At 43.3% G+C, this 26,283-nt stretch overlaps 1 protein-coding gene across 4 annotated transcripts in view; it reads left to right on the forward strand.

Moving 5' to 3' along the window:
- The window catches only part of ARHGEF10L (Rho guanine nucleotide exchange factor 10 like), a 232,632-nt gene that overhangs the window by 152,251 nt on the left and 54,098 nt on the right, over positions 1 to 26,283 (forward strand). For all 4 annotated transcript variants that reach the window (XM_036746730.1, XM_036746734.1, XM_036746732.1 and 1 more), the window contains 3 exons: positions 2,753 to 2,853; positions 12,541 to 12,662; positions 26,107 to 26,193. In XM_036746730.1, coding sequence (XP_036602625.1) covers positions 2,753 to 2,853; positions 12,541 to 12,662; positions 26,107 to 26,193 — 310 coding nt within the window. The remainder of the gene's footprint in view (positions 1 to 2,752; positions 2,854 to 12,540; positions 12,663 to 26,106; positions 26,194 to 26,283) is intronic.

Below are 26,283 nucleotides of genomic sequence, written 5' to 3' on the forward strand. Positions count from 1 at the left end.
TCATTTAAAAAATAACTTTATTGGTATCTTTGGTTTTTAGTTCATTACATTTCCCAATCTATCCCCTCTCTCCAAGAGAGTTGCCTTTTATACCAATGAGAACCTAAGTCAGCAAGGTTAGCCACGTCTGACCTCATATGCAGAATTCTATAACCATAGTCCCCCACCTCTGCAAAGAAGGAAAGAAGATGCCTTCTTATAGCTCTTCTTTGTGACCAAGCTAATTAATTTTGATTTCACAGGCTTCAGTTTTGGTTGTTTTGTTGTGGTTCTTTCTATTTACATTGTTATGGTCATTATGTTGTTTTCTGATTTTGTATCACTTGTATCAATTCACGTAAGTCTTCCTATGCTTTTCCGTACTCCCCATTTTCATAATCTCTTACTGTTCCATAGTATTTATATTACATTCATGTTCTACAAGTTGTTTAGCCATTTCTCCAGTCAATGGGCATCTGTCTTGTTTCCAGTTCTTTTCTACTACAAAAAGTGCTTCTATAAATATTCTGGTGTATGTAGGGCCTTTCTTTTGATCAATGATTTCTTTGGGGGCGTATTGACTAGCAGTGGAATTTTTCTGGCTCAGAAGGTATAGATATTTTACTCACTTTCTTAGCTTAATTCCAAATTGCCTTCAAGCGTGATTGGAACAATTCCCAGATACACCAGTGCCCTGCCTGTCTTTCCACAAGCCCCCCAGCACTGACCATTCTTATCTTTTGTCATCTTTGCCAGCTTTCTGGCTGTGAGGTGAAATCTCAGGACTGTTTTCATTTGAATTTCTCCCATTACAGTGATTCAGAGCCATTTTTCATATGGTTGCTAATAGTTTATAATTCTTTTGCTTGTTTGTTCATATCCTTTGACCACCTGTCCATTGGATGCTATGTTGGCTTTCAGTGAAGTGGGTACACATGTTCTGTTGATATCTTTTAAAAGTCAGCCCTGCAGAAAGATGTACCTAGCCACAGGTTGGGTCCTGGGCTAATGTGGGCCCCGTATTAAGAGGTATTAAGTGATGGATTAGAAGCATGCGGTTGAAGGCTAATATTAAGAGGTAGTAAGTGATAGATTAGAAGCATGGGGGTGGGGGTGGGGCTGAAGGCTAAGCATAGCCCATGCCCATGATGTGGTGGAGAGAGTCTATAGGATTGGAAATCAGGGGACCAGGTTCTAGTTCTTTCATTACCTGAGGAGCGATGTGAAGCAACTTACCCAGAATGGCACCATGTAGATGAAGTGCTAAACTTGGGAAGACCTGAGTTCAAATTCTGCCTCTGACATCATTAATTATTGCTTAAAGTCAATTTCCTCATCTGTAAAATGGAGGCAATAAAACCTCTAGTGTTTCCTCTTGGGGGGAGGTTCAGATGGGGTAATGGAGGTAAATGCACTTTGCCAACACTAAAGAGCTCTATACGTATGCATTATTATTCCAGGAGGATATAAATTCCGTGATGATCGGGACAGTTTCCTGTTTGTCTGTATTCTCAGTACCTGGCACAAAATGCCTTACATATTTTTCTTTTTTGTGGGGAGGGGGATCTAGATCCCTGATTTCATGAATGTGAAGAACTCCCAGTGTGGAATTTCCCTCCACAGAGGAAGAACAATAACTCATCTCTAATTTACTGTCTTAGGAGGGAGAGATATGAATAATGTCACATCGTTTCTTTGGTCCCTATGGGGCAATGAGAGGTTTAGTGACATACTCATGGCCACAGAACTGGTGTGTTTCAGAGACAAGACTTGACATTTGATTTTTCTGACTCCAAGGCTGGTCCCCTTTTTACTGTACCATTCTTCGTATCATCTTGTATAAATAGTTGGCATATTTTAAATGCCTGTTGAAATGAGTTAAAGTGGCAAAGAATTGGAAACTGAGGGGGATGCCCATCATTTGGGGAATAGCTGAACAAGTTGTGATATATGATTGTGATGAAATATTACTGTGCTGTAAGAAATGATGAGCAGGATGCTTTCAGAAAAACCTGGAAAGACTTACATGAACTGATGCAAAGTGAGGTGAGCAGAACCAGGAGAACATTGTATGCAGTATCAGCAACATTGTACAATGACCACCTTTGATAGACTTAGCTCTTCTCAGCACTACAGTGATTCAAGACAATTCCAAAAGACTCATGATGGAAAGTGCTATCCACTTCCAGAGAAAGAACTATGGAGGCATATTGAAGCATACTATTTTCACTTTCTAAAAATTTTTTTTATTTTTCATGGTTTTTCCCTTTTGTTCTTATTCTTCTTTCACAACATGACTAATGTGGAAATATGTTTAACATGATTGTACATATATAATCCATATCATATTACTTGCTCTCTTGGGGAGGGAGAAAAATTTAGAACTCAAAATCTTATAAAAATGAATGTTGAAAACTATTTTTACTTGTAATTGGAAAAAAGGTAGAATTCTATTAAGTGGGAAAAAAAATGGGCTGAAGTTTTCTAGGTCTTAGTCTGCCCAACTCTTCAATGGGTTGATTTGATAGATGGGGAACCTGAGGCCAGTCCCTACCTTCCTGCACATTTTGAAAAGCTGCCTTATACCCAGGGGATTCAGTCTGCCACAAGAATGACACTTGCCATACTTACTTCCCCATGCCACCATCTTCAGAGAAAGAGAGAAAATATAAAGGGCCAAGGTGATCTCCTAAAAGGGAAGTGATCTCACTCAGTGCCTGGAAGGAAGAAAGGTACCTACTCACATCTTCCATGTTCTATCTCTCCCTGCCAGGTCTGGCCGGCCCATCAGCTTCATGGTGGTTTTTATCACACCCAACCCCTTGAGCAAGATCTCCTGGGTGAATCGTCTACACTTGGCCAAAATTGGGCTCCGTGAGTAATCCTAGCGGGAACAAGACTCTAGGGAGTGGGATGGGCTGGGAGAAGATGGTGTAGCGCACTGAGAAAGTTGAGCCAATCAAATGACAAGGATTGAGGCACCTACTAGGTGCCTCACAAAAGTGTAATGGTCCTTGCCTTAAGAAGCTTGTATTCTGTTCTGTGCATTCATAGGTATATGCAAGATAGACACAAGGTGTGAGAGGGACACTAACAGCAAAGGGGATCAGGAAAAGTTTCACGTAGAAGATGATGTTTGAACTGAGTTTTGAAGCAAACCAAGGGATTCTAAGAGGTGGAGTTGAGAAGGGAGTCCATTTCGGACATGGTAGATAGCCACTGCAAAGGCTCGGAGATGGGAGATGGGCTATTGTGTACAAGGAATTTCAAGAAAGTCACTTAGGCTGGACGCTCACAGGAGACCAGTGGCCAGTGAAGGGAATTTTGGTCTGTGTAGTTACTGGGTTGGAGAGGTGATCCATTAGTGGGCAAGCCCTTTCCAGAGGTAATGGTTATATTGATTGCATGACTGTGCTCAGAGGTAAGGGTAGAGAGTGAGGGCGGGACAAGGTGGCCGAAAGGTGACAAGATGGTAAAGATGGCAAAGATGGCTGCATGGGACATGCAAGGAAATTGTGGGTATTTATAAATAGCCGAGCTGGGAGCCAAAGCCAAGTCTTGTGACTCCAGATCCAGCGTTCTTTCCATTGGACCAGAATAGTCTCAGAGACATACACTGAAAAGGGGCCTTAGAACATGGAATGTGAGCACTGGAAGAGGCAGTCTTAGAACAGAGAATGGTGGAGCTGGGAGAAGGCCCTTAAAACATAGAATGTCAGAGCTGAGAAGAACCTTAAAACACAGACTGTCAGACTTTAAATGTCCATCCTTTTCATTTTACAGAGTAGAAAATACTGTTTGGTCTACCTCATTTTGTTTGTTTTTAAAATTTTTATTGATTTTAATTGATTTAATCTAATTTTCATTTCCTAAAATATCCCTCTTTCCAGCCCTACCCTACCCTCTCTGTTTTTTTAAAAGAGTAAGAAAGAGAAAAGAGAAGTTCAAAAAAATTCACTGTCACATCCATTGTCCTTTAGCCATAGTCCCCCACTTCTGCAGAGAGGGAGAAAGTTCCATTTTTCCATCTCGTCTGTGGGGCTGGTCTTGGTCCTTATAATTGCCCAGGATCCCTTTGCTTTTGTTATGGTTCTTTCTATTTAAACTTTTGTCACTGTAAATTGTTTTCCTGGTCTTGTTCATTTACTCTGCATTGGTTCATGTGTCTTCTCTGATTTCTTCATATTTATTGTTTCATACAGTGCAGTAATATCCCATTATGTTCATGTGCCACATTTTGTTTAGCCATTGATTTCCCCATCGACGGACACTTCCTTTGTTTCCAGCTCTGTGTTCTCGCCAGAAGTATGGCTATTAATATTTTGGTCTACGTGGGGCCTTGCTCACCATCTTTAGTCTCCTTGGGGTTCATGTGCCTGGCCCACTCCTGTCAATCCTGCCCCCGAGTGATTCTCCTGTTGGGTCCAGACCCTCGAGGATGCAGAGGGGCTGCTTGAGGAAGGGGCAGAGCTAGACTTTGAGGTTTCCCCTCCCAGTGTGGGTGGGGGGGGGATCCCAGGACGTTGGAAAGCACAGCAGCTTATCTTCCACAAGGCCAGGGTCCCAAATCACTGGACGATGTCTGCAGCTTACCCAGGCAGGGCAGATCCCCCCGGGCCCAGAGACATGTCACTGATTGCCTTCTTTGGGAGGAATCTCTCCCCCTCCCCCTAGTTGGTTCAGTTCTAGTTGCCCCAGGCCAGTACCCAGGCTCAGTTTGCATGCTAGCTTTAAAGACTCCTTTAGGTTTTCCCCTGATAGGCGGGATGAAAGGGGGCTTAGAGCATGATAGAGAGCCTGGTGACTGATGCGGGCCAACCCAGCCCCATCTCCTTTCCGTTTCCTCTGAAGATGCTCCACCGCCTTATCTTTATGCTGTTCGGCTGCAGCAAAGTTTTAATGGAAGGAAATTCATTTGAAATCTTATTTGAATGCATGAGTCCCCCTGGGGCTGGAATAATTTGTTTCTTTTATTTTGTTAGTTTGTTTCTATCTGCAGTGCCTGGTTATAGAGGAGGAGAGAGAGGGGGTGGGTTGGGGTGGAATAATATAAACCTGTTAGAAATAAAACATCTTAAAGACATTTCTGAGTATAGGATTTTATTTCTTTTTATTTCTTTTTTTCTTTTTTTTTTGTTCTGTTCTTCATGCATGTATGCCCCCTATACCGAGCACGTGATGTGGTTAGAGTCTAATACGCTTCTGAGTGAGAATGAGACAAAGAAAGAACCAAGTTTAAGGAGATAAGGAAGCAGCTTGGTGTAATGGAAACCCAGGAAGACCTCGGTTTGAGTCCTGCCTCCGACACTTACTAGCTGTGTGATCCTGGGCAGATCACTTAACCTCTCTGGGTCTCAGTTTCCTCATCTTTAAAATGGTGTGTGTGTGTGTGTGTGTGTGTGTGTGTGTGTGTGTGTGTGTGGACTCAATGATCCCTGAATCTATGATGCCTCTGAAAGAAGAAGTGATTCTTGGCACAGCATCTTTGTGGCACCTAAGCTGTGCTGATCTGGAAGGGACCTAAGAGACCACATGGTCCATCCTCTTCATTTTACACATGAGGAAACTGAGGCCCAGAAAGAGGTCATGCATGACTAAGGTCGTGCATGTGATTTGAAGCCAGGGTTGTTCCCAAGTCCAGCATTCCATCTGCCACACCAGGCTGGGTTGGGGAATAAAGAAAGTTATGAAGATTTAGGGAAGTTCCCAAGATGAAGGGCAAGGTCTTATGATCCTTGGGAATGCCACCTCTCTTTGCCCTGACCCTCAATAGCATTGGCTCACAATTGGTCTGAATGGTCCCCTCTTTGCCAGGCACTGTGCTAAGTGCTGGGGATACAAAAGCAGTCTTGTGATCTGACCCTACCACCCCATTTTAAGGATAAGACAACCGAGTTCCACTGAGGGGAGGTGGTTTGTCCAAGGTCTTCTGAAGTCAAGACTCAGGTCTTTCTATGACATCACCAACCCTCAATTGTCCCTCACTGCCTGCTGTATGAAATCTAGACCCTTTAGCCAGGTGTCCAAGGGCCTTCATGCTTTGACACCAACCCACCTTTCCAGCCTCAGCTTTTGTCACCCCCCCGTGCCCCACTGAAATGGAGAAGCATCGTGGGGATCTCCCAATGGCTTGTTTGATCTTAGATGAATTATGTCATTTCACTGGGTCTTAGTACACTGCTCTATAAACTGAGAGGGTTGAAGTCGATGGTTTCTAAAGTCCCTTGTCAGTGTACCATCCATTCTCTGTTCTAAAGTTCTTCCTAACTCTAACATTCTGTGTTCTAAGACCCCTCCCACCCCTAACATTCCATGTTCTAAATCCCCTTCCAGCTCTGACATTCTATGTTCTAAGCTCCCTCCCATCTCTAACATTCTGTGTTCCAAGTTCCCTTCCAGCTCTGATATTCTATGTTCTAAGACCCCTCCCATCTCTAACATTCTATGTTCTAAGTTCCCTTTTAGCTCTAACATTCTATGTTCTAAGGTCCTTTCCAGCCTAACCTTTTCTGCTGTAAGTTCCTTTCCAGCTCTGATATTTTATGTTCCAAGATCCCTTCAAATCCTGAAATCTTCTATCTTAGAACCCTTCAAGTTCTGTTCTCATCATTGTTAACATCCATCCCATTTCTGAAAGCCCCTCCCCATTCTGACATTCAGTGTTCTCAAGTCCTTTCCTTACAAACCTGTGTTCTAATACCTTCCTCTGTTCTGATTCCATTTCCACCTCTGCCATTTGATGTTCCAGGGCCTTCTTCTGCTTGCTTTTCCCTGATATTACCCAATGTTCCAACTTCCATACCCTGAGATCTCAGGTGTGGTAGGGATGAATGTGGTGTGTGTAGGACATTGAAGAGATTGGCCTAGTTGAAGTATCAGGAACATGCTAGAGAGGTGTAGGCGAGTAGTAAGAGGACATTCGTAGAGGGATTGCCATCTCTTCTTCATCAATGCTCACCTTTGAGCAGGAAGGGGCAATGTGTCATGATGGTAACGGCAGAAGGGTTGGGGTGGGGGTGGCGCTCTGAGGAGGCCAGAAGTCCAAGAGCCAAGCCAACAGAGGCCCGTCTCTGTTACTAGCCCCAAGCTTCAGATTGAGCCATTTTGTATGGGCATCAGTGCCAAATGGGCCCTGCTAAATATGGTTTGACACTAAATAAGTTCCCACTTAATGTCAATTGGAAATAAGTGCTTTGCCGTTCTAACTTGTTCATAATGTCAATTACCCAAGTGGGTTATCAAGGTTCTCTTGCAACAGCTTTTTAATTTGGTCTCAGCCTGTATGCTGTAGCGCTGGGAACAATGGCCCAGCAGATGGAGAGCCGCCGCTTGGTTTCTTTCTATCATGCAGGATCTGAGGCAGGCAGGGGGAGCCATCTGGAGTGAAAAGGTCATATCATTAAAAATAATAATAATAACAATAAATTGCAAGAGCTTGATAGGGAGTGGGTGAATGGAACTAGGAAGAGAAAGAGGAAAGAAACTCAGGGGAAAAGAGGTTTGGCAGTATCTGGGAGTAAAGGCTTATGTCTGCAGAGGCGCTTATGCTGCGTTCAGATAAAGGACCCTGGAATGTCCTTTGCCCAGCTTTCCTCCCCCCTCCCACCCTCCAGCCCCCTGCCTGGACTCAGGAACCCTGTTGGCTTCCCACCAATCCCTCCATCCTTAAAAGCCCGATATAGATACCACATCTTCAGGAAGGCTTCTGGATCTCCCTGGTCGGTAGTAACCTTCCCCTAGTACTTTATTAATACATGCTAATCGTGTATTAAATATCTATGTAAGTGTTTAATTCCCCCTACTAGACTGTGAGGTCCCTGAGGGCAGGGACTATGCCATACCAAACTTTATTTTCTTAAAATATTTATAAAAATCCTTTTTATAGATAATCTTTTATTTTTTAATATCATCTTTATTTCTCAACAAAGGTGCCTAGGTGGGGCAGTGGAGAGAGCACAGGATCCAGAGTCACAAATACCTGTGTTTATATTCAGCCACACATCCTTAAGAGCTGTGTGACCCTGTGCCTGCCTCAGTTTCCTCATCTGTAAAACAGGGATAGTAATAGCACCTACCTCCCGGGGATGTTGTGAAGATCAAATGAGGTGATATTTGTAAAAAGCACTTTGCAGGACAGCTGCATAAATGTTAGCTGTCATCATCATCATCGCTGTTATTATGCCTGTTACAGCCTTCCCTCACGTCTTGCTCTAGGAGCCATTCCCTGTAATAAGATTTTACAAATACAAACAAGGCGGTTTAGCAATGCCAAGCAACAGTTAACCGTGCCTGAATGTAGGCAGCAATACGCACGCATGGTCTGCTGCCTCTGCACGGAGGGAACAGAGATGCACTATCTCATATCTTCTCCAGAGCCAAGCCTGGTCATGGCTTGGGTGTTCAGGATTTTTTGTGTCTTTACACTTCTGTCAATCCACAAGCATGTATTAGGCACCTCCATGTGGCAGGCGCTGTGCTAGGGATACAAAGACAGAGAGTGAAGCAAGTCTTGTTCTCAAGGAATTTATATTCTCTCACAGAGAGAATTAATGCAAAATGAAGACAAAATAAATGTCGCCTAGATACTGGGTGGCACAATGGATAGAGCACTGGGCCTGGAGTCAGGAGGACCTGAGTTCAAATCCAGCCTCAGACACTTGCTAGCCATGTGACCTTGGGCAAGTCACTTAATCTCCTTTGCCTCAGTTTCTTCATCTGTAAAATGAACTAGAGAAGGAAATGGCAAACCACTGCAGTATATTTGCCAAGAAAACCCCAGATGGCATCATGAAGAATTGGATGTTACTAAAAAATGATTGGGCAAGAACAAAAATACTACATAATTAGGGAGGAAAGGCACTAGGAATTAGGGTAATCTGGAAAAGTGTAGAAGGTGGCGATTGGGCTGCACCTGGAAGGAGAGGCTTCCATGAGGCAGAGGAGAGGAAGAAGAACATGCTTTGATGAGGGGAAAGTCTGTTTGAGAAGTTCAGTAGACTGTTGGCATATCAAGGCGCTCAACAAACATTAGCTGTGCACACAGTAGGAGCTTAACAAATGTGTACTGTGCACACAGTAGGGGTTTAAAAAACATTTACTGTGGCTGTCAGCACAGTTGCCAATAGGGGATAGGACTAAGTTAGAATTCCAGCTCAGACATTGTTAGCTATTTGCTGTCCTGGGCCTCAGTTTCCTTGTCTGTAGAACAGGGATACCTAACACCTACTACATACATGTAGGACCTACAGCTATAGGCTCCAGTGAGAGAAAGCACACAAAAGTGCTGTGTGAACTTGAAAGCGCCATGGAAAGGCCAGTTGTTGTTGTTGTCATCAGATATCTGTTGAATGTGTGAACAAATAAAGGAGTGAATGAATAAGTGGCTGTGTGACTGTGTGGTGGGTAGGAGGCGGAAGGAATGAACAGGCTGTTCGGATTTTAACACTATCTTCCATTTGCATAATGTGTGTTAGCTTTTCCAACTTGTTATCATTTTATCCCCTTCTCCTCAAGGGAATTCATGCAGCCCCAACCTAGCCAGGTCCCTCTTACTGATCTGGGCCAATCCAGACCATTTAAAACACTTCCTTTCCTTTCTCCTTAGCCCTTAGAGTCTCTTTTGCATGTTCTCCAAAGCCCTTTCATCAGGCAAGTTTGAGCAGCACTTAGGAAGGTTTGGAACCATAGAACACAGAATGTCAGAGCTGGGAGGGCTCTTAGAACCCAGAAGGTCAGACCTGGGAGAGGCCTTAGAACCCAGGATGTCAGACATGGGAGAGGCCTTAGAACACTGAATTTCAGAGCTGGGAGGGCCCTTAGAACACAGAATGTTAGAGCTGGGAGGGCCTTTAGAACACAGAATGTTAGAGCTAGGGTGGAGGCCTTAGAACACAGAATATCAGAGCTCGGAGGGCCCTTAGGACATAGAATTCGAAGGTAGAAGGGTCCTTAGAACAGAGAATTTCAAAGCTGGGAATGAAGTTTGAGATCACATAGTACAAACCCTTTATCTTATTGAGGATTTTGCTTTTCCCTGACACTGTGATTTATACAAGGCCACACAGGTCATTCACGGCAGAGCCCAGGTCTTCCACCTTCTTGTCCAGGGTTCCCTGCAATGTTCTTTCCAAAGGGGATCCAGTGGTAAAAACGACATTTAGGGCTTGTCTGTGGATTTTCTTTTATCCAAATTGTCCTTGGGCATTTGAGGCCTGGCTTAGTAATGGGACTTTTCAGCATTGTCAATGCAGCCTTTAAATGGGGGAGCAATCTTAACCCCAATCCCAGACTGAAGTTGATATTTGCATGAAAAGAATCAAGTACGGGGTAGTGTGGTGCAGTGAGTAGAGCCTTGGAGCTACGAAGGCCCATCTTCAATCCTAGCTCTTACCATTCAGAGGTTTTATGACCTTGAGCTAGATATTCACCCATCAGTTCATTCATCCGTCAAATGAGCATAATAATCTTTACTCAGACTGTGTCCCAGGGTGACAGTGAGGATGGAGCCATAGACTCCATAAATCACCAAGAAAATGAGGGCTGCCATCGTCGTCATCATCAGGACATCGTTGTTGGATAAGGCCGCTAGGTGGCGAGCTGCCATCATCAGGGTGATATCAGGAGCTGAAGTTATGGAAACCCCCAGACATTTACTAGCTGTGTGACCCTGGGCAAGTCACTTAAGCTTTCTCTGCCTCAGTTCCCTTATCTCTAAAATGGATATAATAAAGCACCTACCTCCAGAACTTGTATGAGAATCAAATGAGGTATTGTAAATTGCTTTAGAAACCTTAAAGAGATGTAGAAATACTATTATTATTATTGTTGGAAATGCTAAATTTAGAGTTTTAGCTGTTGGTAAAATGCCTGCAAGCTCTGATAGTCTTTGTTCTGAAGTTCCTTCCAGTTGTCAGACTTTTTCTCTTAATCCTTTGTGATTCAGAACATGACGATACCAACAAACACGAACATTTCCATATACAAAGAACAGAAAACCATTGCTGGGAACCTGTGAATTTTATCTTGATAGATTATATTTTTAAAAAATAAGTGTATAATAAGTTTAACACATTAACTTCAAAGCCATTCTGCTTATCCTTGTCCTCTCTGAACTTCTTTCTGTCTGTGCATTTTAAAAACTGATTCAGTGATACTCTTTTCTCTCCTTTCCCCGCTGCATCATCACCATCAGCGCCCCCATCTCAGTTTTCCCAAATTAAAAAAATATTCTAGAAAACAAATCTATATATTGGCCATGTCCAAAAATGTATATTTCACTCTGTACCTTCATTCCATCCCCTCTCTGTCATGACGTAGGTAGCACACTTCATCATCAATTGTCGTGTGTGTATGTCAAAATGTATATATGTGTATATGTTGTACATAAAATGTGAGTGTATTGATGAGAATTCTCAAATCTCTCGCAGTTGTTTTTCTTTATGGTGTTGTCATTGTATAAATTGTTCTGGTTTTGCTTTCTTTACTCTGTGTCAGTTCATGAAAATCTTCCCAGGTTTCTCTGAATCCATGCTTCTCGTCCTTATGGAGTTACCATAATTTGGTTCTCCATTCCCCAGTGGATGGGAACCACCTTTGTTCCTAGTCCTTTGCTACAACCAAAAGCACTGCTATAAATATTTTTGCATACTTGGATCATTTTCCTCTTTTTTCTTTACCTTTGCAGGTAAACGCCTAGTAGTGGTATCACTGAGGTCAAAGGGTATACAGTTCAGCGACCTTTTGGGTATAGTTCCATTGTTTGCCAGACTATTATGTAGTTTATATATCCAATTATATTGTCTGTCTATCCAACGACAGTGCATCAATGTGATCATTTCCCCACATCCTCTCTAACAATTGTTAATTTCCTTTTTTGTCGTATTTGCTAATCTGATGCATGTGAGATGGAACCTTAGAGTTTTAATTTACATTTCTTTTCTTATTAGTGATTTAGAGCAGGTTTTTTTTTTTTTTGGAGGGGGGAGCATAGCTGTTAATAACTTGATTTTTTTCCACTTGAAAACTGCCTATTCATATCCCATTTGTTTATTGGGGATGGCTTTCATTCTTACAAATTTAAGTCTGTTTCTTCATGATTTTGCGCTGGTATTCATGATTGATTTTGGTCTATAGTTTTCTTTTTCTGCTTTCTCCCTGGTTTTGGTATCAAGAATATATTTATAGCATAAAGGAAATTGTTCTAAGGGCCCTTTTAGCTCTGGCTTCAATCTTCTAGAATATTGGTTAGACTGTTAGAGAATTTTCCAGGCAGTAAGGTAGCCATGAGGGAAGCAGAAGAATTAATTTCCACCATGTCTGAAATTGTTGCTCTCAGTCATCTCTGATATGATGGAGGAACAGGTCTTACTGGATCAAGATTCTAGAAACACTCTGCAGATTACTCTTTTGGGCTGGTTGGTCTAGGGTTGGTCTAGGGTTGGTCTAGGGTCCTGAGACCTGCAGGGGTTTGAGTGATCTGGGCTTCAGGAATTTTTAACAGCTCTTCCCCCTCCTTCCACCAGAACTAACCAACTCCTTCCTACCTTTTTGTATTGGTTTCAGGGGAAGAGAATCAGCCTGGCTGGAAAAGCCCTGATGAAGACAAAAAGAGCAAAGCCCCCTTCTGGTGCCCAATTTTGTCCTGTTGCATCCCTGCCTTTTCCTCTCGCACCCTCAGCCTTCAGGTGAGTAGAGTCTTGGCCCTTCTATGTGGAATAGACATAAGAAGGAGGCATTTTCTTTCTTGGAGAGAGGAGCTGTTGAAATGCAAGAGCCACAACAGAGGGGCTGAGAATTGGGGGAGGGCAGGCTTTATCATCCACTTAAAGTGTGATGCCAGGTAGTCCCTTTTATTGCTTAGTGACTCAGTTTCCCTGTCAAATCAGTGAGGATAATTGCTGCTTACTGGAGTTCGGACCACTGGGGCCAGATGCAGTTTTTCTAAGTCTTTCTCTTTCTACCTTCAATATCTTTCTGATATTCTAGATTTCGTGTACTCTCCCTTTGTTCCTTCTTGATTTTATAAATTTTGATCCCCTTCTGTTTTTACTTCTTTCTTTCCATACCAAAGAAATCTAATTATCTTTGGTTTTTCTTCATGTACTAGGTCTCCAGTCAGCAGGTCAATAAGCATTTATTTGTTGACCATCTCCTAGGTACCTGGCTCTGTGGATACAAATGTAACAAATGGAAGGGCTCCTGCCCTCAAGGTTCTTACATTCTATTAGAGAAGACAACACCCTTAGATTAGCCATAATAATAATAATAATAAACAAAAACAAGATAGCTAAGGAGGGAGGGCAATGATAGCACTTGGAAAGATTAAGAAAGGCTTCAAACAGGTGTGACTTAAGCTGAGTCTTGAAGGAAATGCTAATTCTTTTCTATTGCCAGCATCTTTAGTTTTCTAGAGGGTTAGAACCATGTCCTCTAATTGTATTGGGGATTCTTTTTCTAATTTGAGTTGTCATAGTTGGCCCATATGTGGAATTCTAAAGAGTCAACAAGTAATTGTGAGAGATATCCTTCTGAATTTGCGATCCTGCGGTTCTGTGATTTCTTTTGGCTCTCAGCATCCAAATTGGAGAAATGACCAATTGATAGCTGTGAAAATGGGAAACTGGACCTTTGGACCATTCCCCAAAATTCTCTTAATTCTTACTCTTCACTCCTATGTCAGATGAGGGGCAGGAGCAGAAGACCATAGCTACCTCTTAGGTGCCCAAGAGCGGCCTGCTCTCTCCATCCTAGTTGGTGTCATTGGGCACCCAGGACAATGCTTTGCGCCTAGCTGGAGCGCTTAATTAATGTCTCCAGAATTGTACTGAATTACTTCCCATCTTCCTTGAAAGTAGAAGACCACAATCAGTTTATTCAGTGATAGGAGCAGCATAGACAATCTTAACCTTCCAGCCAGTGATGTAAGGCATTGCCTCTTTGACCCTCCTGGGCAAGCGTCCAGTATCCAGGCCTTGGATTGCTTAGGATAATAAAGTTGTTCTCATCCCAGGAGAAGGGTTATATTGGCATTGGGCGAGGAGTTGAATTTGGCCTTCTCCGCCAAATCCCAATTGCCTGGGCAGTCTGAATGTCTTAATATTTTAATTTGTGACAGATAAGAACAAAGACTAAATCTTATTGGCCTCATTAATTCTAATGGGGCAGGTCAGAGCCACTGGCCTGAGGACTTCCAAAGCCCTTAAGAGAACCACAAGGGAATCTGGGAGCTGAGAGGAACTCCTTACCCTGTGACTAATTCTGAGCATTCTAGGTGGCCACACAGCCTGTAATAGCAGCCAGTTAGCCCAATGCATGGCGTACTTCTTCATTATAAGGCACTGAGTTTCAGGCATCTTGCCCATGGTTCCTTAGAGCATAGAGCGCTAGAAGGGACCTTAGCCTGTGGAATATAAAAGCAGAGGGAGCCCTAGAACATAGAATGTGAGAGCTAAGTGGGACCTCGTAGCATTAAACTGGGAGGGAACCTAGAACATATGTCAGAGTTGGTCAAAGCCTTGAATACTGAATAATAGAGCTGAAAGGGGCCCTAGAGAATTTTAGAACTATAAGAGACATTAATGTTCATTTAATCCAATGTCCTTAATTTACCAAAGAGGAAACTGAAATACAATGTAGAAGTGACTTGACCAAGCTCTCCTGGTGAGCCAGTGGCCAAAACTGAGATTGAAACCCAGGTCTCCTGCTACCCAGTCTAGTGCTTTTTCTGTTGTATTGACTTAATTTAAATGTTAAATTATATATACAATTTTAATATGAACATATCATCCAAAAGTTTTATTTTAATAGAAAATATTCTATATAAAGCTATATTTTGTTGATTAGAGATGAGAGAAAAGATGCCAACATGAACAGATGGAATGGCATTTACAAAAACACATGAAAAGCATGGTGTAAGTTATAGACTTTCTGAAAGCTGGGGATGTAGACAGTGTCTGACCCAGGTGGCTTATGTTATCATGGGAATATCACAAGATACCAAGCAACTCAATGAGAGTATAAATTACAAATGAGCTACCTCCATCCTTAGAGGAAATTTCTGGGCTTGGGAATTCCTTATACTGGCAAGATTATGGGTGTTTACTGCTTCTCTCTCTTTCCCCCTTAAATGCCAAAGGGTATTGGAGCCAGATGTGGGTCATGGGATCATGGCTCCAGAGGTGGAAGGGGAACTCAGAGATCATCTAGTCCAACTTATTTTACAGATAAGAAAACTTAGGTCCTGGAAAGTGAAGTGACTTTTCCAAGGTCATACGGAGAGTAAACATCAGAGCCGATGTCCTTGCAGGGAAGGCATGGCCCATCCTTCACCATACAGAGCAGCCACAGGCATCTTCCTTCCTACTTCTGCTCTTTTTACCTTGGTATTTCCCTTTCAAAGAAATGATGAAAAGATGATTTTTTAGTGATATTATCTCCCTCTTTTTAAACTCTAGTAATGTAGTTTTTTTTTTTTTTTTTTACATTTTATGGATGTCTTTTTTCCTCTATGACTCAGTCATTTGAAGCACCAAGGGGGCATGTAGTTGGGAAGGCAAGAGTTCAGATGCTGGGAAAAGTCACTTAACATTTTTCAGCCTCAGTGTTCTCTTCTGTAAAATGGAATTAATCATAGCACCCACCACACAAGGCATTTATCAAATGAGATAGTCTATGGAAAGTGCTTTGCAAACCTTATAGTGCTATGTTAGCTATTGCTAGCTCTATACTCTCAATAGATTGAACTCTTCCTTGTGACCAAACCAAACCAAACCAAAAACCCTGTGAAACACGAACATGTAATCTGATACATCCATCAGGGTATGCAATATTCTGTCCTACTAGCCCCCCGCCTCTTTGCCACCAAGGACAAAGTATATTTTATTCTCTGTTTTCTGGGGACTCCATGAGTTTTTCACCTGTTCTGAGCTTGATTTCCTCTTGGTGGTCTTTTCTTTTATATTGTTGTGATCTCTCTCAGTTCAGCTTATTCTGTTCTTCCTCAGCTTATTCAGAAGAACTTCCCATATTTATCTGAATTCCTCTCTTATTTTATTTAATATATTTAGTTTTCAGCATTGATTTTCACAAGAGTTTGAATTACAAATTTTCTCCCCTTTTCTACCCTCCCCCCCACTCCAAGATGGCATTTATTCTGGTTGCCCTGTTCCCCAGTCAGCCCTCCCTTCTGTCACCCCACTCCCCTCCCATCCCCTTTTCCCTTCCTTTCTTGTAGGACAAGATAAATTTCTACCCCCCATTGCCTGTGTATCTTATTTTCTAGTTGCATGCAAAAACTTTTTTTTTTGTTCTCGAACATCTGTTTTTAAAACTTTGAGTTCCAAATTCTCTCCCCTCTTCCCTTCCCACCTACCCTCCCTAAGAAGTCAAGCAATTCAACATAGGCCACATGCATATCATTATGTATAATCCTTCCACAATACTCATGTTGTGAAAGACTAACTATATTTTACTCCTTCCTAACCTATCCCCCTTTATTGAATTTTCTCCCTTGACCCTGTCCCTTTTCAAAAGTGTTTGTTTTTCATTACCTCCACCCTCCATCTACTCTCCCTTCTATCATCCCCTCCTTTTTTTTATCTTCTTCCTCCTTTTTTTCCTGTGGGGTAAGATACCCAATTGAGTATGTATGGTAATCCCTCCTCAGGTCAAATCTGATGAGAACAAGATTCACTCATTCCCCCCTTACCTGCCTTCTCTTCTCTTCCTACAGAACTGCTTTTTCTTGCCACTTTTATGTGAGATAATTTACCCCATTCTGTCTCTCCCTATCTCCCTCTCTCAATATATTCCTCTCTCATCCCTTAGTTTGATTTTATTTCTTTTAGATATCTTCCCTTCATCTTCAACTCACCCTGTGCCCTCTCTCTCTCTCTCTCTCTCTGTCTCTCTCTCTATATATACACATACATATATACATACATACACATTCACTTATACATATATATACATAAACACACACACACACACACACACACACATATATATATATGTGTATGTATATGTATATGCACATTCCCTTCAGCTACCCTAATACTGAGGTCTCATGAATCATACACATCATCTTTCCATGTAGGAATGTAAACAAAACAGTTCACCTTTAGTAAGTCCCTTGCAATTTCCGTTTCTTGATTACCTTTTCATGCTTCTCTTGATTCTTGTGTTTGAAAGTCAAATTTTCTATTCAGTTCTGGTGTTTTCACTGAGAAAGCTTGAAAGTCCTCTATTTTATTGAAAATTCCTATTTTGCCTTGGAGCATGATACTCAGTTTTGCTGGGTAGGTGATTCTAGGTTTTAATCCTAGCTCCATTGACCTCCGGAATATTGTGTTCCAAGCCCTTCGATCTCTTAATGTAGAAGCTGCTAGATCCTGGGTTATTCTGATTGTGTTTCCACAATACTCAAATCGTTTCTTTCTGGCTGCTTGTAATATTTTCTCCTTGATCTGGGAGCTCTGGAATTTGGTGACAATATTCCTGGGAGATTTCTTTTTGGGATCTATTTGAGGAGGCGATCTGTGGATTCTTTCAATTTCTATTTTGCCCTGTGGCTCTAGAATATCAGGGCAATTCTCCTTGATAATCTCTTGAAAGATGATATCTAGGCTCTTTTTTGGCTTTCAGGTAGTCCAATCATTTTTAAATTATCTCTCCTGGATCTATTTTCCAGGTCAGTGGTTTTTCCAATGAGATATTTCACATTGTCTTCCATTTTTTCATTCCTTTGGTTCTGTTTTATAATATCTTGATTTCTCATAAAGTCACTAGCTTCCACTTGCTCCAATCTAATTTTGAAGGTAGTATTTTCTTCAGTGGTCTTTTGGACCTTCTTTTCCATTTGGGTAATTCTGGCTTTCAAGGCATTCTTCTCCTCATTGGCTTTTTGGAGCTCTTTTGCCATTTGAGTTAGTCTATTTTTTAAGGTGTTATTTTCTTCAGTATATTTTTCAGTATTTTTTTGGGTCTCCTTTAGCAAGTCATCGACTTGTTTTTCATGGTTTTCTCGCATCCTTCTCATTTCTCTTCCCAATTTTTCCTCTACTTCTCTAACTTGCTTTTCCAAATCCTTTTTGATCTCTTCCATGGGCTGAGACCAGTTCATGTTTTTCTTGGAGGCTTTTGTTGTAGGTTCTTTCACTTTGTTGACTTCTTCTGGCTGTATGTTTTGGTCTTCTTTGTCACCAAAGAAAGATTCCAAAGTCTGAGACTGAATCTGGGTGCGTTTTCGCTGCCTGGCCATGTTCCCAGCAAACTTACTTGACCCTTGACTTTTTCAACGGGGTATGACTGCTCATAAAGAGTACTATGTTCCTAGCTTGGGGGGATGCACCAGCTCTGCCACACCAGCGCTCCTTCTTCCCCAAGAACCCCCAACCCGGACTGGACTTAGATCTTCAGCAGGCTCTTCACTCCTGCTCTGATCCACCACTTAATTCCTCCCACTGGGTGGGCCTGGGGCCGGAAGCAACTGCAGCTGTAGTTCTGTAGCTGCCCCACCTCTGCTGCCCCCGGGGTGGTGGCCAAACCGCAATCTCCTTTCACTCTATCCCCAGCAGCTTTTTCCACTAACCTTCTCTGTTGTCTTTGGTGTTTGTGGGTTGAGAAATCTTGTAACTGCTGCAGCTCACTGATTCAGGGCGCTTGGGCCCGCTCCGCCCGGCTCCTGGTCTGGTTGGTCTGCACCGCCCACACTGGGCTCTGCTCCGCTCCCAGCTCCATGTGGGATAGACCTCACCCAGAGACCATCCAGGCTGTCCTGGGCTAGAGCCCTGCTTCCCTCTGCTATTTTGTGGGTTCTGCAGTTCTTCTCTGTTGTCTTTGGTGTTTGTGGGTTGAGAAGTCTGGCAACTGCCACGGCTCACTGATTCAGGGTGCTAGGGCCTGCTCCACCCTGCTCCTGGTCTGGTTGGTCCACACGGCCCATGCTGCGCTCTGCTCCGCTCCCAGCTCTGTGCGCGAAAGACCTCACCCAGCAACCATCCAGACTGTCCTGGGCTGGAGCCCTGCCTCCCTCTGCTATTTTGTGGGTTCTGCAGTTCTAGAATTGGTTCAGAGCCATTTTTTATAGGTTTTTGGAGGGACTTGGCAGGGAGCTCACACTAGTTCCTGCTTTCCAGCTGCCATCTTTGCTCCGCCCCCCTGAATTCCTCTTTTCTTAATACTTAATAATTTACTCTTACGTACCTCAACTAGAATTTTTTCCATCCATTTCCCATTGATGACCACACACACTTTGTCTCTAGTCTCCTTCATCAAAAAGTGTTTCTGGAATGACTCAATCACTACATATCTATTAAGCACCTACTATGCGCCTATCACTATGCAGAATATTTTGATATGATTGGATCTTTTTTTTCCTTTGGCTTTCCTGGGGGCATATGCCCATTTTTATAAGTCTTACTGCCTGTACCAGGGTTTTGGAATTTATCCTACCCTGCTTGGTATTGCTGGCCATCTCCTTGTAGGACACATGTCTTAAAACCTGGAGGTGGCCATTGTTGTTTTCCAGAGCAAGTTTATTTGTTGTCTTTGCTGTCAGATTGCAAGCTCCTAGAGGGCAAGGACTATCTTTTGCCTGGGCACTTGGCACATTGCCTGGCATCTAGTAGTTGCTTGAGAAATGCCTATTGACTGACTGACTTATGGGGTGTCCCAGAATCATAGGTTTAGAGCTGGAGGGTGACTTAGTCCCTTCTTACTCCAACATAGCCATTTTTCAGGTGATGAAGGTGATGTCAAGTGACCATGAATAGTAAAGTAAGAGAGAGGCCGAATTCTAACCCAGGACCTCTGACTCTCAGTCTCTGAACTACCCTACCATTCCATGTAGACTGCAGAGGTCTCCAGAGGTAAGGATGAGGACCAAGGGGTAGAATGAGCCATACTTCAGCTCAATATCCATCATTCACTTCAGTTCTGCAGACTGGACTGAGGTTTGAAATGCCTACTGCGTGGTGCAATGGATAGAGCACCAGCCCTGGGGTCAGGATGGCCTGAGTTCAAATCCCATCTCAGACACTTTACTAGCTGTGTGACCCTGAGCAAGTCACTTTGCCCTGATTGCTTCCCCCAAAACAAACAAAATAAATGCCTACTACAGTGCAGTGCCAAATGGAAAGATAATAGCAACAATATAAACAACATTTATAGAGTGCTTTAAGTTTGCAGAGTACTCTAGATCTTATCTCATTTGATCCGAAGAACAACCCTGAGAGGCAGGTGCTAGTATGATCTCCATTTTACAGTGGAGGAAACTGAGACAGACAGAGGCAAGTGACTTGCCTAGGGTCACTCAGCTAGTGAGTGTCTGAGGTAGGATTTGAACTCAGGTCTTTCTGGCTCCGGGCCTAGCACTCTATCCACTGTCCTATCTAGTTTCCTCTTAAATGCTTTGCCTTTGGAAGAACAACTCATTATTCTGCTCATTCGGCCCAGAGCTGCCAGAAACAATATTATGAATTACCTATCCAAGCATGGTTTCTTAGAAAGAGAGAACAAAGGGCAGTTTTCTCTGCTAATGGAAAACCTCCCTCTGACCCGAACCTCTTCTAATTAGAGTTTATATTGTTCGGGAAACAAAAGGTAAATTCTGGAGAAAGCCTCAAACAAGAATACAAGATGCATTTTAGGGCTTGACTCACCATGCAGAACCGTAGCAATGTTAACGTGGTCGGGAGGTGCTTGCACCCTCGGAGGTGACATCTTCCAGGAAAAATCAGTCCTGTCCAGGGCCCAACCTTTCTCAACTGAGTCCTGGACTACACCAAGTGGTTCTTCCTTTGGTTGCTAAAGGGAATCTTTGTTATCACCCTGGTTGAAGCAATACTCAAGAGATACTTCTTTTAATTGAATTAAACAAAGACATATCTATTTCTAGTCTGGTCACCACAAACAAGATAAAAGTTTCTTAATTTTCTGGGAGATCCCTTAGTATGGGGTTGGATTGTCTCCTCTTGAAAGGACTGATTGTCTTTGATAAGGGCGAAACAAAGGATTTATGACTAGGACTCTGTCTCCTTGGCATTAAGTCTTCTGTTCAGAGGAAAATGGTAATGGTTTTTTTTCCCCATTCAGGAGAAAATAAAGGCTTTAGATTGGGACACTGACATAATCTATCTCAATATTTTAAAAGAATTAAAAGAAATATTACATCTTAGTATTTTAAAAGAAATTGGAGGCTATAATGGATGTGCTTCCATGCCAGCTATTGGTTGTTGTTATTATGCCTTTTCAGGGCCTGGATAAAGCCTATTAGGGATGTTAATGGCAGGTTCCTGAAATAGATGGAAGTTAGATTAGTTGATCTTAGAGGTCCTTTCCAACCTGGATTCTGGGACTTTCATACCCAGACTAGAAGCTCTTAGCACACCTGATGCAGATAGGGGAACCTATTCAATCAATTTGGTATTTTTTTTTTTTTAGTTAATTGATTGAGGAAATTATAGAGGCACTTTAACCTTTCCCTATTATGGCTTGGGAAGCAGGAATTGGTCCATTGTAATGGATAGCTAAGTATTTTTTTTAAATTTAATAGCATTTTATTTTTTCTCCCAATTATACATAAAGACAATTTTCAACATTCATTTTTGGGGAGATTTTGAGTTTCAAAATTTTTTCCCTTCCTCTCCTCCCCCGTCCTTAAGATAACAAGCAATCTGATATAGGTTATACATGTGCAATCATGTAAAACATATTTCCACATTAGTCATATTGTGAAAGAAGAAACAGAACAAAAGGAAAAAGCCATGGGAAAAAAAAAAACAAAAAAAGTAAAAATCGTATGCTTTGATCTGCATTCAGACTCCATCTGACTTTAAGTATTTGAAGGACTAGCAGATGGAAGATGGATTAGTTTTATTCTACCTGGCCATAGAGGTGAGAGGGCAGAACCACAAGCCATGTGTTGAAGCTCCAGAGAGGCAGATTTCAGCTCTGTGTAAGGAAAACCATTGGTGCTGTCCAGGAGATAAATGGGTTGCCTCAAAGCAGGGAGTCATCCAGGTGGGGAGGTCACCAGGATAGGGCTGGATCAATAATCAATCAGTCGATAAACATTTATTAAACACTGACTATGTGCCAGGCACTGTGCTGAGTGCTACATGAAGATTTGCCAGGAAATATCCTAGAGGGGTTTGCCTGTTTCAAGCATGGATGGACTTCCCTCAGTTTTTTATTTTTAATTTTAATCTGTAAATTGGATCATCTGACTGCTGTCACTTCTACACCTGAGATTTTTTTCAATCTAGGATTTTATGTTTGGAACCCTCCTTCGGTCACCCTTCCTTGGTGACCTTGAACTTGTGGGTGTCTCTGGAGGCAAGAGGGCTGGGGAAGAAGCAACCCCACGATGCCTCTGAGTTGGGAATTTGAAGGCTATGGGGCTCCCATGAAGAGTCTGTGTGATACTTCCTTTCTAACACTTGGTTTGGCTGAATGCCGTCCTCCGGAGAAGACTGTCTCTCAGGTGGGGGAGGTGGGGGAGGGTCGACCATCTGCTCCTTTGCTCCAGGGAGGCCCACACAACATACTCATTTGGAGCTTTCTGGAATACAAAGACATACAGGCTGAGAATAGCTTTTTGGGGAGGGCTGTGCCACCTTGTCGTGGGTGGGCTGGATCCTGCTGTGTTTGTAGGAATATTGAATATGGGCACCACTGACTGATGGTTTCAGCGATACTCCCCAGCGGCTGTTCTTAAATTCAGCCTTCCCTGATTGTTGTGCTCTCTTGTTCTCTCTCATTCTCTTTCTTTCTCTCTCTCTCTCTCTCTGTCTGTCTCTCTCATTCTCTCTCTTCTCCCTTCTCTCTCTCTCTCTCTCTCTCTCTCTCTCTCTCTCTCTCTCTCTCTCTCTCTCACCTGCCTCACTTTCTGTGATGTCTTCACTCCCTCCCTCCTCTCATCTCACTCCCTTCCGCTACAGATGCGCCCCAGTCAGCTTTCCATCATTAGAGTGAATTAGGTCTTCCAAACATTGTCAGGCCCTCATCCGATTACTGCCAGCAACAGATGCAATATTGTTGGCTTTCTGGTTATGGTTTCTTGTATTCCTTTCACCCTCCCTCAGTAGTGGAGATGAGTTGGGGTGGGGGTGCGGGGTAGAGTTTGGGAGATGGCCGCTTTTGCTAGAAATCTGGCCTCAGGGTTGGATTTAATTAGACCAAATGGCTGAGTCCATCTCTCCAGGGAGTGCTGGAGAGGTGTGCCCGAGGTAGTTGGTTGGTTACATTTCAATTCGACCTTTATGAAGGGCTCATTGTGTGTAAGACTTTACACTAAATTCAACTTGTGATGATTCAAGGGGTCACAGAGCTGACCCTGGGTTCTCAAGGGCTATGCCAGCCAGAATACAAGCTCTGACTGTAACGCTTTGAGCATGGGATGTTAGCACAGGTAGGGACCCTAATGAATGATTGAAGGAAGAGCATTTATTAAGAATTCACTATGTGACAGGTGCTGTGCTAAGCATCGAGGAGACAAAAATGCAAAAGAGAGACAGATCCTGCCCTTAAGCAGCTTATGTCCTAATGAGGGGGAGCCATATTTTAGGAGCTGCTGGCTAGGAAAGAATGTTGTCGTCCTGGAAGTCACGGGGTCAGTGAGTGGAACAGGAGGGCTGTCACTTGGACTTATGAGAGCATGAACCTGTTTTCTACCCGAATGCTGCCTATAAGCAACTAACTCAAAGCCGGGAGAGCCTAGACCTCTGAGCTGCTATTCCTCAAACAGGCTTCTATGTACTATTAAGAGGAAGAAGAGAGTCTGATTTCCTGAGTTGCTTTCTCCACCTGTCTTTGTGTCTCTATGATTTCTTTGGCTTTTGGTCATATGGAAAGGACACTGGATTTGGAGACAGGATCTGGGTTCAAATCTCAGAATTTTTACTTGTTAAACTTTGTGAGACCTTAGGCAAATCACTTCTCTTTTGGCCTTGGTTTCCTTCTTGGAAAACGGAAGAGTTAATTTAGATGATACCTGAGGTCCTCTACAGGACTATCACATAGGAAATGTTCGCTCCTTTTGTTAGAAAGTTTAAACCATGTGTTGGAGTTCTGTGTAGTCTTTGTCATCCTTACACCAGCAGAGGGCAGCACATGCCTTAAGAGAAATTAGCACAGTAATACAGGGGCCCTGACCTGAATTATGCCTAAAGATTCTCAAATTGTCCATTTCTGACTCCTTCCTGGGGAAGGACAGCATGGGCTTTGATAATCACAATCCTTTCTGCAAGAGGGAGTGGCGGATCTCATGCACAGAGGGACAGGAAAACACCCAGGTCCCTTTCTGTGCTGTAGCACACTGCCCTCACCGTATTCAGCCAGAGACAGAGAGCCCGGCTCCAGCCAGCTTGGGTCTTGATAGCTCACTGCTCACTAGGGGCAGAGACTATAGAGAATATTAATGATGATAGGCAGTGCAAATGCGGTGGTCTATAGGTAGGCAGCCATGAAGATGTTTCTATCAACAGTGGTGGTGGTTACTATGAATATAATGACTTAGAAAAAGGTTTTGATGATGGGAAATTTGGATAAATAATAAACTTGCAGAATGTCAGAGTTGGGAGGGCCCTTAGAACAAGGAATGTCAGAGCTGGGAGGGCCCTTAGAACACAGGATGTCAGAGCTGGGAGGGCCCTTAGAACACAGGATGTCAGAGCTGGGAGGGCCCTTAGAAAACAGGATATCAGAGCTGGGAGGGGCCTCAGAGCTGGGAGGGAACTTAGAACAGAGAATGTCAGAGCTGGGAGGGCCCTTAGAACACAGGATGTCAGAGTTGGTAGGGCCCTTAGAACACAGGATGTCAGAGCTGGGAGGGAACTTAGAACAGAGAATGTCAGAGCTGGGAGGGCCCTTAGAACAAGGAATGTCAGAGCTGGGAGGGCCCTTAGAACACAGGATGTCAGAGCTGGGAGGGCCCTTAGAACACAGGATGTCAGAGCTGGGAGGGCCCTTAGAAAACAGGATATCAGAGCTGGGAGGGGCCTCAGAGCTGGGAGGGAACTTAGAACAGAGAATGTCAGAGCTGGGAGGGCCCTTAGAACACAGGATGTCAGAGTTGGTAGGGCCCTTAGAACACAGGATGTCAGAGCTGGGAGGGAACTTAGAACAGAGAATGTCAGAGCTGGGAGGGCCCTTAGAACACAGGATGTCAGAGTTGGTAGGGCCCTTAGAACACAGGATGTCAGAGCTGGGAGGGAACTTAGAACAGAGAATGTCAGAGCTGGGAGGGCCCTTAGAACACAGGATGTCAGAGTTGGTAGGGCCCTTAGAACACAGGATGTCAGAGCTGGGAGGGCCCTTAGAACACAGAATGTCAGAGCTGGGAGGGCCCTTAGAATGCAGAATGTCAGAGCTGGGGGGGACCTTAAACTAGAGACTATTAGAGCTGGGAGGGACCTTTAGAGACCATCTAGTCCAGGGATGGGGATTTGTTCTACAAAGTTTGGATTCAGTCGAAGGGCCACACTTGAGGACCTAGAGGGCCACATGTGTCCTCGTCCTCTAGGCTGCAGATTCCCCACCCCTGATTCTACTTCAACCCTTATATTTTGTAAAGGAGGAAGTAGGCCTTTTGGAAGAAATTTCTATTCTCTAACTGCCAGAAATAATTTATATTAATTTGAATTAAACAAATTCTAAACATTTCTGTTGAGAGAGCTATATCTTCAAAGCCATTGGGAATCTCTGCCTGTATTTTTGCCTCTCATCGTAAGCAGAAACGTTTTTTTCTTTTTTGTAGCAGGTAAGTCACTTGCCTAAGGCAGCACCATGATATTTAATGGCAGAACAGAGGCTAGAACCCAGGTGTCTGTACTCATAATTCACTTCATTTTATTTCTCATGTTCTCTCTTTGGGCCTCAGGTTCATCATCTGCAAAACAAGGGGGTTTGGATTAGATGACCTCTGAGGTCCTTTTCAACTCAGGAAGTGATTTAGTGATTTGTCTGCTTGGTGAGGGGAAGGCAGGTTGAGAGTCCACGTGGCTGCAGATACCAGCATACAGCAGGAGAACTGAAGCTATCTGCAGCCACGTGGACTCTTAACCTGCCTTCAGCATCCACTCACTCAGTCAGCCATTCAACAAACATGAATTGCCTACTCTCTCCCCGCAGCTCAGGTCCCTGATCCACAGTCCGGTCCACTGCCCTCTCCTGGGCTTCTCCGCAGTCAGCACATCCCTCCCTCAGGGCTACCTCTGGGTAAGTATCGCCCTTTAACCTGGGCCCAGGTCACAGCAGGTTCCTCTTTGACCTCAGGACAGAGAAGAAAGGACTGGCCCCTTGGGTGGG

The sequence above is a fragment of the Trichosurus vulpecula genome, chromosome 2 (assembly GCF_011100635.1).
Source record: "Trichosurus vulpecula isolate mTriVul1 chromosome 2, mTriVul1.pri, whole genome shotgun sequence".
Classification (NCBI taxonomy): domain Eukaryota; kingdom Metazoa; phylum Chordata; class Mammalia; order Diprotodontia; family Phalangeridae; genus Trichosurus; species Trichosurus vulpecula.